Source organism: Bubalus kerabau, chromosome 13 (genome assembly GCF_029407905.1).
Source record: "Bubalus kerabau isolate K-KA32 ecotype Philippines breed swamp buffalo chromosome 13, PCC_UOA_SB_1v2, whole genome shotgun sequence".
Classification (NCBI taxonomy): domain Eukaryota; kingdom Metazoa; phylum Chordata; class Mammalia; order Artiodactyla; family Bovidae; genus Bubalus; species Bubalus kerabau.
The window spans coordinates 67,934,348-67,949,193 of record NC_073636.1 but is presented as its reverse complement, the minus strand read 5'-3'; the positions used below and the strand labels follow the sequence as shown (position 1 = coordinate 67,949,193).

Here is a 14,846-nt window from a genome sequence, read left to right as displayed (position 1 = left end):
ACCTGGGTCTCCTTCATTGCAGGTACATTCTTCACTGTCTGAGCCACCAGGGAAGCCCATAAAATGTTAAATAAATCATGCAGTAACAAACATACTTTCACATAGTAGAATGAAATGAAGAAACACTTACTTCTTTGTCAGTTTTTAACAAACTCTCACTCCCAGCCACTGAAGGGGTACCTAAGGCCTGCCCGAGAGGATGAACCACTGCATTTGCCACCTCTCGCCCAACGCTCTCTGGATAGCTGTGCAGCACACTGGTGTGGCCCTGATCATTCTGAATCACCAAATGCAGCGACCTCCACTCAGAGTACATCGTGCCGCTAAAGGACTATCCAAATGGCACCTGGAAAGACAAAAGAGAATTCCACGTCAGATTATACTGCTGGAAGCTATAAAAATAAGTAAAATACATATTAGCACAATAAAGCAGCTGCCTCGAGATGACTGAGGGAAAAAAAAACAAAACACCTAAATGTTTTGAGAATGTTCTCAATAGCCTCTTGGTGAGATCAGGTAGGAAAGGCAGACTCTGGGAAGCAGCTGTCTGAGCACCTCCCCAAAAGAGCCTTCAGAAGCCCAGAGGAGAGCTGGGGTAGATGGCTGCTGTGCAAGGGGATAAAATAATCAGATCTGGGGCACTCATGGCATGAGGGAACCCTCCTCATTCCATGTTCCAGAATGGAAAAAGATGGAAGAAGGGTATGCTCCAAGTAGAAAAGGGAGACAAAGGAAAGGGTTTACTCCAAGCCCCAGATTTTTCAGTTAACAGTTTCCAAGTACCTATTACATGCTAGAAACAGACTCCTGCAATTTCCCACCACTGCCCTTAAATCAGACATAAAATTCTTCAAGAACATTTCATTCTCTACAGCAGTGGCATACCCTCTTCTGGTAATGGAACACCTGGAACTCAGTATCCTTCAGAAAATCTATTAAGACCTGCCACTTATTGAGCATATATTACCTACTGCTCATGAAAGGATCACAACTCTGTGAAAATTAAGTCACGTTATCCCTATTTCACAGATGAAAAGACTGAGGCATAGAGAGGTGTGCTGCGTCTCTGGGGCTTCAGAACTATAACATGATAGAGCTGGGTTTTGAGTCCCATCTGTTGCACTCCATGGACCATGCTCTTAACCGGAGTACGTACTGCCCCTCTCTAGCCTATAGATTCTCCACGACATAGACTGCGTTTCCCAATGCTGTATATTCTCTATGAAACAATATCTAAGTCTACTATACAAATAAAAAATTCTAGCCACAGTAAACGCTATTTATATGATTACAATGTAAATATTATAATCACAAATGTCATATTCATGAAGCAAATCAAGGATGATTGGTCCTTTCCAAATCATTTCTGTAAACCTTCATTTTCTACTTGCTCTGAAATCTGTTGGCCCAACCAGCAGAGTTTAAGGGTACATTTAAGCTTTAAAAAGTTCCATCATTTAAGCTAGTTTTTCTTCAAATGGGTAGCTTTGTTTAATTTTATCTTAGAAAACCTCATTCCAGCTCAACAAGTACCAGTGTTTTTCAAGAGGATATGGCCCTCCTCTGGACAAGAGTCCCTGAAAACACAAAGGCAGAAGGGATGGATCAGCATCAAAAAAGGTACCTACAATGTGAAGGATGGGTGCATGCGAGACCCTATTAAAGCTGACTCAGTCTCCTTAGGATTTATAAGGAACCCCCGACAAGGGTATCCCGGTGTTCCCCTACCCCCGGCTGCCCTAAAGTAACTCTCTCAAAACTGGAAGGGAAAAAAGGGGAAACTCTGATAGGGTGCCATTCCCATCAGAGGACAACTTATACCCACACATTTTTTCTCACCTTTTAAAATAAGCATATATACACATAAATACATATATATATATAGTACACAGTATAATATACATACACACACTATAATCTCTTACCTAAACACACAGGAACATTATACTACAGGGTTTTTTGTTTTAGTGTGATTTTTCACCCTTTTCATTTGTTTGCCTTCATTCCCTATCCAAGTAATTCACTTCCCAGAATAGATAATCCATTTAAACAACCTAACACTTCCTCTTGTATTTTGCTCAATCATATTAAAATAATTTATATACACGCAAAGCTAGGAACTATATACTTTTTTCTTATTCACCAGTACCTCACAAATATATTTCTTTCTAATAACAGATTCTTTTTCATGGCTATGTACTATTCCATGATATGGCATAATTTATTCAACCAATCTCCTAATAATGTTTTTTTCAGGAGAAAAAAACTAATATATTTACTTCATTTCCCATTTTTTTGTCACTAGGAAATAATAATGCAAAAAATAGGCTTGCTTATATATCCTTAATCAGTGGCCTTTAAATTTCTACAAGAGAAACTACTGGAGCAAGGAGTATATGTATTTTTAACGTTAACAGGTCTTGCCAGATCGCCTCCCCAAAAGCTGTAATAACTCCCATTCACATTAGGAATGGATGAGAGCTTTTCTATCTTCTCACTCCCAATCTTTTGCCAAGAATCAGATTTACTTATGTATGTATTTATTTGCCAGTTTGGAGGTATGAAATGAAATTTCACTATTCTAGCCAAATATATTTTTATTTTACACCTTCTAGTTTTGAGTCTGCCTTAGATGATTTCTCCCTCCTATCCTCCATATCAGTGCTTTCCAAAACATGGGTCATAAAATAAATGTAATAGATAATACTTTTTAATTATATGAAATAGAACATACAATAAAGGCACCACACACAGTAAAGGTAAGCAAAGTTCTGTGAAATTTTGTTTCATTTTTTATATATGCATATGTTCTGGGTCACAATATAAAATACATAAAATATTTATTGTGGGTCTAGGTCCAAAAGTTTAAAAACATAGCCCTAAAATGTATATGTAGTCTACTACATTTCCAAGAAAGATAATTTAGTCCTCATATTTAAGTTTTTGCCATCTGGAATTTACTTCTATAAGTGTTACAGCAAAGACCCAATTTTATTTCCTTTAAGATGTATAGTCAGTTGTGTCAACATCATCTATTAAAAACACATCCTTGGGACTTCCCTGGTGGTCCAGTGGTTAAGAACCTGCCTTGAAATGTAGGGACATGGGTTTGATCCCTGGTCAGGGAACTAAGATCCACATGGAGTGGAACAACTAAACCCCTACCCTACAACCACTGAGCTCGTATTCTCTGCAGTCTGAGAATACAACTAGAGAGCTCGCATGTTGCAGCTACTGAGCCCACACACCACAACTAGAGAGTCCATGTATCGCAACAAAAGACCCTGAATGATGCAACTAAGACCTGATGTAATCAAATAAAAATTTTTTTTTAAATCACACCCTTTCCTACTGACCTGAAATACCAATTTGTCATATATTAAATTCTCATTTATGTAGAAATTTACAAACCTGTTCTGTTCAACTATTTGTCTATCCCTATGCTCATGTTATAATGATTTAAATTCAGTGGCTTTATACAATGTCTTGACTATTTTTTTTTCAAAACTTTTCTTAGCTATTCTCAGGCATTTACTCTTTTACATAAAATTTAAGATGATTTTATCCAAATAAAGGAAAAAACCTTGCTGAAATTCTAATTGAAACTACTTATCCACCTTCTCAGTTTCATCTTCTACTGCCACTTTCCCATCCCATCCTCCAAGCAATGGCCCCAAGAACTACCAATGATTGCTCACACTCAACAAGTTTTTTCACACCCTATTATTACAACTCATGCTGTTCCCCACCTCAATGCACCTTATGAAGTCTCTACCCCTCAAGGCACAGCTCTGCTGCTGCTGCTGCAAAGTCGCTTCAGTCGTGTCCGACTCTGTGTGACCCCAGAGATGGCAGCCCACCAGGCTCCCCCGTCCCTGGGTTTCTCCAGGCAAGAACACTGGAGTGGGTTGCCATTTCCTCCTCCAATGCATGAAAGTGAAAAGTGAAAGTGAAGTCGCTCAGTTGTGTCCAACTCCTAGCGACTCCATGGACTGCAGCCTGCCAGGCTCCTCCATCCATGGGATTTTCCAGGCAAGAGTACTGGAGTGGGGTGCCATTGCCTTCTCCAAGGCACAGCTCAAGTATCCTCTTTGGGAAAACTTTTTTTTTTTTTTAATCTGCCAATCACCTCTCTACCCCATCTCTGAGTCCCTGTTACAGGCTATCCATTTTAAGTGTCAGGTTAGGTTATTCATTAGCTTTGTAAAGATATCTTTTACCACAAGTGTGTCAACCTTTTTTGAGGGGAAACCTCACTTCCTGAATCTTTGAGAAGTCCTTGGCACACAGTGCATACTGAATGTTTTAGAATGCCAAGGTTTACCAATGGGAAAAAGGAAGATGTTAGAAGCTGTTCCCTTTATGCCACTGAAGGAAGTCCAAACAAAAAATTGAAAATGTCCATTCGCTTTAAGGTATTTATTAGTTTAAAAAAAAAGTAGTTGGAAGGTTTTCAAATATTTAAGGAATATTTAAGTAATATTTAGTGTCCATTCCAGGCAATACATTATTGGAGGGGAACAAGTGTTTTAAGGGGAAAAAAAGACAAGCTAGCTCTCAAACGCCACTGTACACATAAGAATAGCCCCTCTAGTTTAAAATGCAGATTCCAAAACTCCATCCCTAAAAAGCTTGATTCTGTAGGTCTGGGTTAGGGCCTGGGAATTTGCTTTTAAGAAACAGCTACAAAAAAAAAAAAAAAAAAAAGAAACAGCTACCACCCTTCTCAATTCTGAAGTATAGACAGGAGTATCTTTCTTGAAAAAACACTCTGGAAGACCAGTCAAAACAGGACTAATAGCTCTTAAATTTTTCTTAAAATTTGTTTAAAGTTTTTAAATATAAGAGATTTCTAATTTTTCAAATCTATTAATGTTTAAATGATTACATGGAAGAAAATGAAATAAATGCTTAAAAATGCTTATCACATTTCAAGAAACATGTAAGGTAGACAGGAATAGAAAAGATACAATGAAAAGGTTGAATTAAAATATTTAAATGCATGTAATATCAATAGAAAAATATAGATGCTAACTTTCAATAAAATGCATAAAAGACAAAAATATTAAGACAAAGATATACATTGTAATTACAACTGTCCCTTGGTATTCATGGGGTACTGTTTCGAGGACCCTCCGACAATATTAAAATCACAAATGACCAGGTCTCTTACATAAAGTAATTACATGTAATCTATGCACATCCTCCCATATACTTTAAATCTCCAGATTATTTATAATAAATACCTCATACGGTGAAAATGCTATGTAAATAGTTGTAAATACAAGAGAAATGCCATATAAAAAGCTGCCTGCACATGGTAAATTCAAGTTTTTCTTTCTGGAACTTTATGAAAATTTTTTTCCTAAATATTTTGAATTCATGGTTGGCTGAAGCTGCAGATTCAGGACCACCAACAGAGGGCCAACTGCACAGGCAAGTTAAATAAAACAATGAAGAGAAAATAAACATTGGAAACAAATAAGAATATCAAAAAGTAAAGCAACTAAAGGTATCCTTTTGTACCTATTAAACTAGCAAAATGTGTGATAAAACCACACTCTGATTTAGGAGGTAAGGCCAATGGGACACATTTCAAGAGTTTAAGGGAAAGATTTTCAATTAAAAAAAGGACTGGCCCCCACCCCGGAGGACACCTAGGAAACATCAAGTGCACTTCTGGTTAACATTATGATCAGGGCATGCTACCGGTTATTCACGGACAGATCCAGGTTATTTATGGGCAGATCTTCTTATAATACAGAAGACAGTCCTGCACAATGAATAATTATGTTACAATTATGCTACATTTCACCTGACTTTCTAATGTCTGCCAGAAAATCATTGTGTTTTTAATTGTTTAAGCCTAAAAATCTAACTTTTACTCATATATACAAAATATTTTGTGGTGTTTTAATATACATCAGATTTTCCAGTAACGCAATTAACCCTGCAAACTGAGGAAAAATTCAAGTTTTTCATGTTCAGAACCTTACTGTACCAAGAACTGTTCACCATTTCAGAACAATCACATCACCAAAGGCCACAGCATTGGTGGTATCTGAGTTGCTAATACCACACACTGCTTTCAGTAACACAATCACAAGAATTTCGTATGTACTTAGCCCTTATTTCAAAATGTCAAATATGAAGTGCATATTACTGTCTTACTTCTCAATTTATAAGCAGACACAAGCATCTGACCACTTTATATGTCTAGTATAGCTGGACCTGAACATTCTTACCAAAATACCAATTTTATCGGAAGGATAGTAATTCATGGTTTTAATTTATTATTGTTAGTTTCACATATTTTTTAAAATTTCTGTGTTGTTAGGTTATATATTATGTGTTAATTTCAACACAGTGAAGCAGTCATTACCAAATATTAGACCTGGGAAGGACGAAAACCTCCAGTCTAGGAAACTAAACACAGTAAATTGTGAAGCAGGTAGGGTGGGCATTGTGGCAAACTAGAGAATTAAAGCTCTCTTTAATGGCACAGTCACTACTCAGCCTTAACCAACTATTACCCTTAAAGAATGCAGACCCAATTTTTCAGGAGACACAGAGAAAATTTGAACTTCTCTGTAAAGTCTACTCTTCAAATGTTTTCAGCTGACTAAAGTTTAAAAAACAAAACAGGATGCAAGCTAAAAAGAACTCGTGGGTCAATTTATGACTGATCAAAGATAAAAGCATATGCTAGTTTTGATAACCAAATTAGCATGATTCTTGTGGAAGGAAGGTAGGGAGGCGTACATTATGAATGAGCCATTGCCGCCCTGGAAGTTACCCTAACCCATCTCTGCCCCAGGGTCTGGGGTTATAATCTATCTGTGGAGGTCCTATAACATCATTTTGTTTCATGTTTGCTGCTGTTAGGGGAGGAAAAAAGCTGAGGGTCGAGTGTAACGTGGCAGATTTGGCAGGGTAAGTCCTGCTGGGCTCAGTTTTGTCAGTGGTCAGCCTACTCTCAAACGCACAAAGAAGAACCCCCTCTTGCTGGACAGCTCAGGCTGTCCAAATACCAAACCCAGAGATCTCAGAGAACATCAACAGTTTTAGGAACCAGAAGTGCTCCATAGTCTGGGGCCTCCTGGACAGGGATGTTCACATCAGCATCAACCTCTCAGGAGTCAAAAATCCTGTTGGGCCTTGACTGCCTAGTCCACTTACCATGGAACCGTTTCTAGTTCTATCCTGTCACTAAATGGACACACATTTGTAAGGCACCTCAGGCTGATGCCAATTTTCTAACCATTCACCCAAGAACAGCATGAATGTTTTGCCAATACATAGTAGGAGACATAGTAATATCAGGTGCTTTGATGCAGTTATATTAATATTGCTTAATTTATCCTCATGAACCAATTCAATAGAGAAATGCACTAGACATTCACTGTTGTATTGCACCTAAGATGGGTAAGTGAGCATAATTTAACTGTCCATCAATAATGGAATACCTTCATAATTAGGGCAGATTAACTCTATATACTATAATGTAGCCATTAAACATAGAGATAAGAAGCATAAAAACAAATAGGAGACTGGTTAAAAGCCAGGACTCTGGAGCTAAGCTTCTTATATTCAAACCCAGCTCCACCACCTGCAAGCTAAGAGATCTTACAAGAGTTACTCTACCTCTGCATCTGAGCACCTTCATCTGTAAAATGAGAATATCAGCAGGATAACAGCTCCCTTTAGAGTTGTGATTAGAGAATCAAGACATGTAAGATGTTTGGAACATGTATGGGGGGATGTATATATCATGATTACAACTAGAAAAACATTCATGACTGAAAATTAGAAGGATCACAGAAAAAATATGAGTAGTTTTAGCTACGTAGTAGAACTGCTGTACAGTTTGATATAATAAGTTCTTATTAATAGCATGAATGTGTGCTAAGTCACTTCAGTCATGTCTAACTCTTTGTGACCCTATGAACTGCAGTCCACCAGGCTCCTCTGTCCATGGGATTTCCCAGGCAAGAAAACTGGAGTGGGTTGCCATGCCCTCCTCCAGGGGATCTTCCTCACCCATGGATCAAACCCATGGTCTCTTGCATCTCCTGCATTGGCAGGTGGGTTCTTTACCACTAGTGCCAAACCTAGGAAGCCCCTAATTAATAGCTCTTCATGTCATAAAGGCAGAGCACCGAAGAATTGATGCTTTCAAACAGTGGTGCTGGAGAAGACTCTTGAAAGTCCCTTGGACAGCAAGGCGATCAAACCAGTCAATCCTAAAGGAAATCAATTCTGAATACTTACTGGAAGGATTGATGCTGAAGCTGAAGCTCCAATCTTTTGGCCACCTGATGCAAAGAACTGACTCACTGGAAAAGACCCTGATGCTGGGAAAGATTGAAGGCAGAAGAGGGCGACAGAGGATGAGATGGTTGGATGGCATCACCAATTCAATGGACATGAACTTGGGCAAACTCAGTGAGATGGTGAGGGACAGAGAGGCCTGGTGTGCTGCAGTCCATGGGGTGGCAGAGTCAGATATGACTTGGTGACTGAACAACAACATGTCAAAGAATTGCTAAGTATATATGGGTAGACTTCACCATACACATAAATATTCAGACACTGGCATCAAGTTGATGTTTTCAATAGACAGTTATTAACCATCTATTCCAGTCCATTCTAAAGGAGATCAGTCCTGGGTGTTCTTTGGAAGGACTGATGTAAAGCTGAAACTCCAATACTTTGGCCACCTCATGCGAAGAGTTGACTCATTGGAAAAGACTCTGATGCTGGGAGGGATTGGGGGCAGGAGGAGAAGGGGACGACAGAGGATGACATGGCTGGATGGTATCACCGACTCAATGGACATGAGCCTGAGTGAACTCCGGGAGATGGTGATAGACAGGGAGGCCTGGCGAGCTGCGATTCATGGGGTCGCAAAGAGTCGGACACGACTGAGCGACTGAACTGAACTGAACTGAACTGAACGATCTATTATGTACAATGCAGTAGATCAGGAAGGAAACAGATTACTAGGACTTGGTTACTATTTCAGTAAGTTTATAGTCTAATTGAGGTTGAAAAATACATAAATAATGAACATAAGTTAAAAAATTCAAGTTCTGAACACCTTTTTTTAAAAAAAAGAAAAGCTATAGGCAAGATATTATCTAAGTTTAGAGGACAAAAGACTTTTGGATGAAAGAAAGGCTGAGCTGGAAAACAAAAGGATACAATCAGGGAAGACTATAGTATATAGGGCATATGAATTGGGTACTGAAGCAAAATTATAAATTTTTACAGAGATAAGAAAATTGAGTGGATAAGAGAATACAAGGAGCAGCTAGTATATAAGAGGAAGGACACTTGCTTCAAGTAGCAAAAAACAGCATCAGAAACTAAAAACCTAGAGTGGCAGAAAAGCAAGCTACATACAGAAGGCAGTAGGGTTTCAAGATAAGGAGTGACTTATCTTGAACTTATGGAATATCATTATTATAATTATAATGATAATAATTATGAAAGACTATGAATACTAGGACTGGAGATCTGAAATTAATGTAGTAAAAACTGGGGGCAGAGATGAGAAAAAGTTTAACTTTATCACAGGAATAACACAACAGAAACTGAATTCCTATTAAGGAAATTTGATGGAAGTATCCAACACAGGCTGAGGGGACAGCAGAAAAGCAGACTCCAGTGTGTCTGATACACTGAGGAAGGGAAGGGCAGGAAGGATGGGAACATGGCCGGGAGGGTTGGGCACTGTGGTGAAATAGGAAGACATAACTGAAGTCAGATGGTTGAGAGCTTTGACTGCTGTGTTAAGGATCTTATGAGTCTCCTTCCCAGCTATCAGGGCTGTTGGCTATCAATTTGAGCTGCTAACAGGGAAGTCTCCACTTTCAACACTCTAGAAGTAAATGTGATATTGAATTGAAAGTGAAAGTCACTCAGTCGTGTCCGACTCTTTGCGACCCCATGGACTATACAGTCCACGGAATTCTCCAGGCCAGCATACTGGAGTGGGTAGCTGTTTCCTTCTCGAGGGGATCCTTCCAACCCAGGGATCAAACCCAAGTCTCCCGCATTGCAGGCAGATTCTTTACCAGCTGAAGAACAAGGGAAGCCCAAGAACACTGGAGTGGGCAGCCTATCCCTTCTCCAGTGGATCTTCCCAACCAAGGAATCGAACCAGGGTCTCCTGCATTGCAGGTGGATTTTTTACCAGACAGGAGGAAGGCAAAAATGACAGTGTCCCCTGAAGATCACTTAATATCCTTCCCAACTCCACACACTTCCACTTTCTAGGTACTCTCTGGATGTTTCTAATGTCAGGTCATTGTGTGCTAGGTAACAGCTTATGGCTTCTAAGTACTACCACAGAATAACATGAAGGTCTGGTCTAATTGACAAATTACCAAAATGATCAATACAGTGGTAGACACACTAAGACCACAGTCTGGCATTAATTACATCAATTGACTCAGCCAATATTTATTACATGCCTTCTATACACCAAGCATGGGGAATATCATAATGAATAAGCATCATTCTTGTTCCTAAGGAGCTTCAAATCTAATTACAGAAAACAATTTTTCATAACTTTGTAAAATAAATTCATACATCCGTTATTTCATTGAACAAACATTTATTAAACACCTGCTATGTGTCAGATATTGTCCTAACATGTAGGGAGGCAAATATGAATACGACACAATGGCTGCCCAAGAAAAAGTTTCATAGTAAAGAAGAGAAACTCACGATGAATAAATCCATGATACAGTAGCATTCAACGTAACAACTGAGGTGATGATTTATGAAGGGAACATCCTACAACAAAAAAACTGCTATAGATCCTGCTGGATAACAATGCAGCTGGATACAATTGACCATTTTCAAAAAGTTCTCACGTTACTTCACTTTAGTTCCATAACAAGCCTAGGAAGTTAAGGAAGACAGATGTCACTAGCCACTACAACTTGCTCACGGTCACATCAAGCAACAGGTGAGCTGGGATAAGAAATTCCACCTCTTGCCGCGAAGTCCAATGCTCCTTCTTTTGTTCAGACTCTGCACCTCACCATATGACCTTGGACAAGTCACTTGACATTTCTTTGTCATAGTTTCCTCACCTGTAAAACAGGGAGAATACCTGCAGTACCTAGCTACAGTGACTCGGGAGAAGGATCAAACAAAGCAATGTAAGTCAACATACTCTGAGTAGTACAAATCCAAGATAGACACTATCAGGCATGCTTTGTTTCTCTAAGGAAAAATAGGGTATAGGGTGCCAAAACACTGGATAAATGAACTGAGTAAATAAATGCTGGATCTTAAGGCACATACATGTGTTCAAGGTCACGCATAGAACTTTTATAACTAACAAAGACAAAAAGAACATATTTCATATTTCTGTTGTAATGGCAAATATCAATCAACCTTAGCCAAAAAGGAATGCATTCACCTGTGCACCAGATTCTAACTGTTAGGGATCCTATAAAATGCCTGAATTACAAGAAAGAGAGACAAGTTCTGCCTGCATTCCTTCCGAAAAGTGAAAACAGGTAGTTTTTGCTAGCCTACCCCACTTCCAAAAGAATACTCTGCCTGCACAGTGCTCATGCTCATCTTTTATGCCTCACACTTGCTCTAATACAGTAACCATAACTACATGTTACTTAAATTTGAATTAAATTACAAATTCAGTTCAGTTACACTAGTTACATTTCACATATTACATGTGGCTAATGGCTACCATATTGGACAGTGCAGATATAGAACAGTTCCAGAAATTTCTATTTGGCAAAGCTGCCTTAGATACTACCCTTTTATTACAACCCTTATTAGGCTATAGATTCCTGAAGGAAAGGAGCTGTGTCTTATTTATCGTAACATCCCCAGTTTATACAGCAAAGTACATGTCATACGATGAAAAGCACTCACTATTCATCTAACTTAGTATCTCAAACATAGCACACTACTCTGTCCACTTCCCCCATCCCCAACACACACACACACACACACACACACACGAAACAAGACATCCTCTCATATGAGAGGTGTGAGGGTGGAAGGGGATACTGTATCCAGAGCAAGAAGACCTGCTTTCTAGTCTTGGATGTGCTACAGCCAACCATGTAGTCCTGAGCAAGTTACCTACTTTCTTCATCTATAAAAACTTAGACTTAAACTCCATGTACCTTAATATATCTAAAACTTTTAGTCAGCTTGCACCAAAGAAAATAATGTATTCTATCTGAAACAGACCTATCTGAAAGGTCTTTACAGATGTCAGGCAACACATCTACTAACACCGATGGGTATCTCATATTTAAAAGAATCATTTCGAGTTCTCAGGCTCTCATGATTAGTCACCTTTGGTCTTTAACTGAGTCTGTGTAGTTTTTCACCTTTTCTTGGGGATCAACTAGAGACTTAAACCTGAGGCTTAAAGATTGAGTTTCTTCCATGTGCTAAGGCCAGAATGGGATACTCTGCCATATCTGATCAGAAAAACAGGGCAAGTTTCTTGAGTATCTGAATTTAACATAAATTATTACATCAGTTTCTACATTAGCCTTAGCCTAAAATTTGAGCAAACAATACAAAACTGAACCAAGAAAATCTTTCTATAATAATCTGTATAATGTAAAGAGTGTCATTCCATGAAATGTGCTTTTTATTCAGTCCATATACTTCACCATATTTAACTGCCATAAAAAAATCTTTACTGTCAAAAAACCTCTTCATAATGACCTTCACACACATACTCACTTTTATAAACCTTACATGGTTTTAAGACTAGCCAAGTACAAATATAATCTGAATTACCAGCCTGCCTTCCTTTATAATTTGTAAATATGTTGGACAATAGCAGTTCAGGCATTCTGTAATAAATATATACTAACTTTATCAATTCTTCTGACATCAAGGTTTTAATCTTTGTTAAGTATTTCTTAAATTCTCCCTCCCAGTAATAGGATGAACTACCAATGGCACTTCCATCTATTAGTATTTACCAAGTGCCAACAAGGTAGTAACATTTTAAAGTATTAAGTTGCTCAGTGGTGCCCAACTCTGTGAACCCATGGGATGTAGCCTGCCAGACTCCTCTATCCATGGGATTTCCCAGGCAAGAATATTGGAGTGGGTAGCCATTTCCTTCTCCAGGGGATCTTCTCAACCCAGGGATCGAACCCCGGTCTCCTGCATTGCAGGCAGACTCTTTACCCTCTGAGCCACCAAGGAAGCCCAATTACACTGAGTGGATGATAACTAAACACTACTTTGGACAGCATAGTGTTCAGCGGGGAACACAGACAAAGGTCTAAGAGCAATAAAAAGGTTTCCACTACAGAACTGATTGTATCTGCTTGTGATAAAACTAGATATTAAAAATCAACCAATGTCGACTGCACATAGTCCTTTTGAGTGTGTCACTAAGTGCTAAGTGTGCAACTTAGTGTAATTCAAGTGCTAAGAATGCAACGTGTTTATTCAACTTGGGGACACTAATTAACCTAACTAGAGTATTTTCAAGCAAAAAAGAGCAAACCTCTGTAGACTAAGAACTACCAAACACCTTTTGCAAAAATGGAAATAGAGAAGGATCTGTTTGCCGCATGCAATATGTGGCATAAAAGGGACTCAAACATTCCATTCAGTAAAACCTTTGTTGAGTCTGTATGTCAAAGCACTGGGCGGAATACAGAGATGAGAAAAGATGGTTCAAGTCGCTCATAATCTTAGCAGAAGAAAGAGAAATATGGCACAGAAAGATCATTGGTAAATTTCATTAGGATCATGCTAAGGAGCGGATAGGAAAGACCCAAGGTTGTTGGGAGTGAGGGGTTGGGAGGGAAGGGTCACAGAGAGGCATCCTGAACGTTAAAAACTCTGGGAGTTATGCAGCCAAAGATAGGAAGAAAATACTCTGTGCACGTGTGTAAGAAAGAGCAGAAGTGTGTGTGTTTGGGTGGCACAGGGAGAAACCCAAGAGGACAGTCTAGGCAAAGAACAACATATGCAAACAAGACCCTGCGATCTAGGAAAATTGCAAGGTAACAGTTTCGCATGAGATGCACACACTTTACAAGGTCCAGCTGACTCGGAAATCCTGCACAGAAAGTTACTTCCCACCCCCAGTAGGCTTTCACAAGGTGCAGTGAGCCTAATGAAAAGATTATCTGCGGGTGGAACCAGAGTTAAAAAAAAAAAAAGTCCCATAAGGTTCTCCTACACTGGAGAAACACTGAAACGTTTTCTTGAGATGCAAAATTATCTAGCAGTTCCCAAACTTTGCTGCACACTGAATTCATGGCGGGGATCTTTAAGAAATACTGTCTGGCGTCGTCCCCGCCCCCCGCCCCCCAGCTCCCCTCCCAGACACCCTGATTTAATTGGCCTGACTCTGTTACCTGTGCATCAGAAATCTTTAAAAGATGTTCCAGGTCATTTTTACGTGCAGCGAAGTTGGAGAGCCACTGACCTAATAGTTAAGAACTTGGATCTGGAGTCAAATTTACCAGCTCTGTGACCTTGGGCATAGACGTCACCTAACCATTAAGGGCCTCAATTGCCTCATCAGGAAGATGGGGATAATAATCCTCCCTTACCGGGTTGTTGTGAAGTTGGATAGGGTGAACGTAATGGCCTGGCATAACGCCCGGCGTATAGTAAGCGCTAAACAAGGGCTAGTTGTTCATCTTCATTATTAACTCTTCCTCCTCGAGAGTCACCGTGCAATGGGCAGCATCGTTCCCACAGGGCGGCAGCCACTCGACCAACCTTGCTGCTGGACCAGATTCTTCGCCGGAGTTGTCTAGCTCCGCTCCAGACCCGCCCCCTCCCCCAGGCTGCCAGGAAAGAGCTTC

At 39.4% G+C, this 14,846-nt stretch overlaps 1 protein-coding gene across 5 annotated transcripts in view; it reads right to left on the bottom strand.

Moving 5' to 3' along the window:
- RALGAPB (Ral GTPase activating protein non-catalytic subunit beta) overlaps window positions 1-14,846 on the bottom strand; it is a 90,803-nt gene that overhangs the window by 75,349 nt on the left and 608 nt on the right. For 4 of the 5 annotated variants that reach the window (XM_055545020.1, XM_055545022.1, XM_055545024.1 and 1 more), the window contains exon 2: window positions 131-346. In XM_055545020.1, coding sequence (XP_055400995.1) covers window positions 131-316 — 186 coding nt within the window. In that variant the 5' untranslated portion in view covers window positions 317-346. Of the gene's footprint in view, window positions 1-130; window positions 347-10,960; window positions 11,106-14,846 lie in introns of all 5 variants that reach the window. The other variant, XM_055545021.1, reaches the window with a different exon arrangement.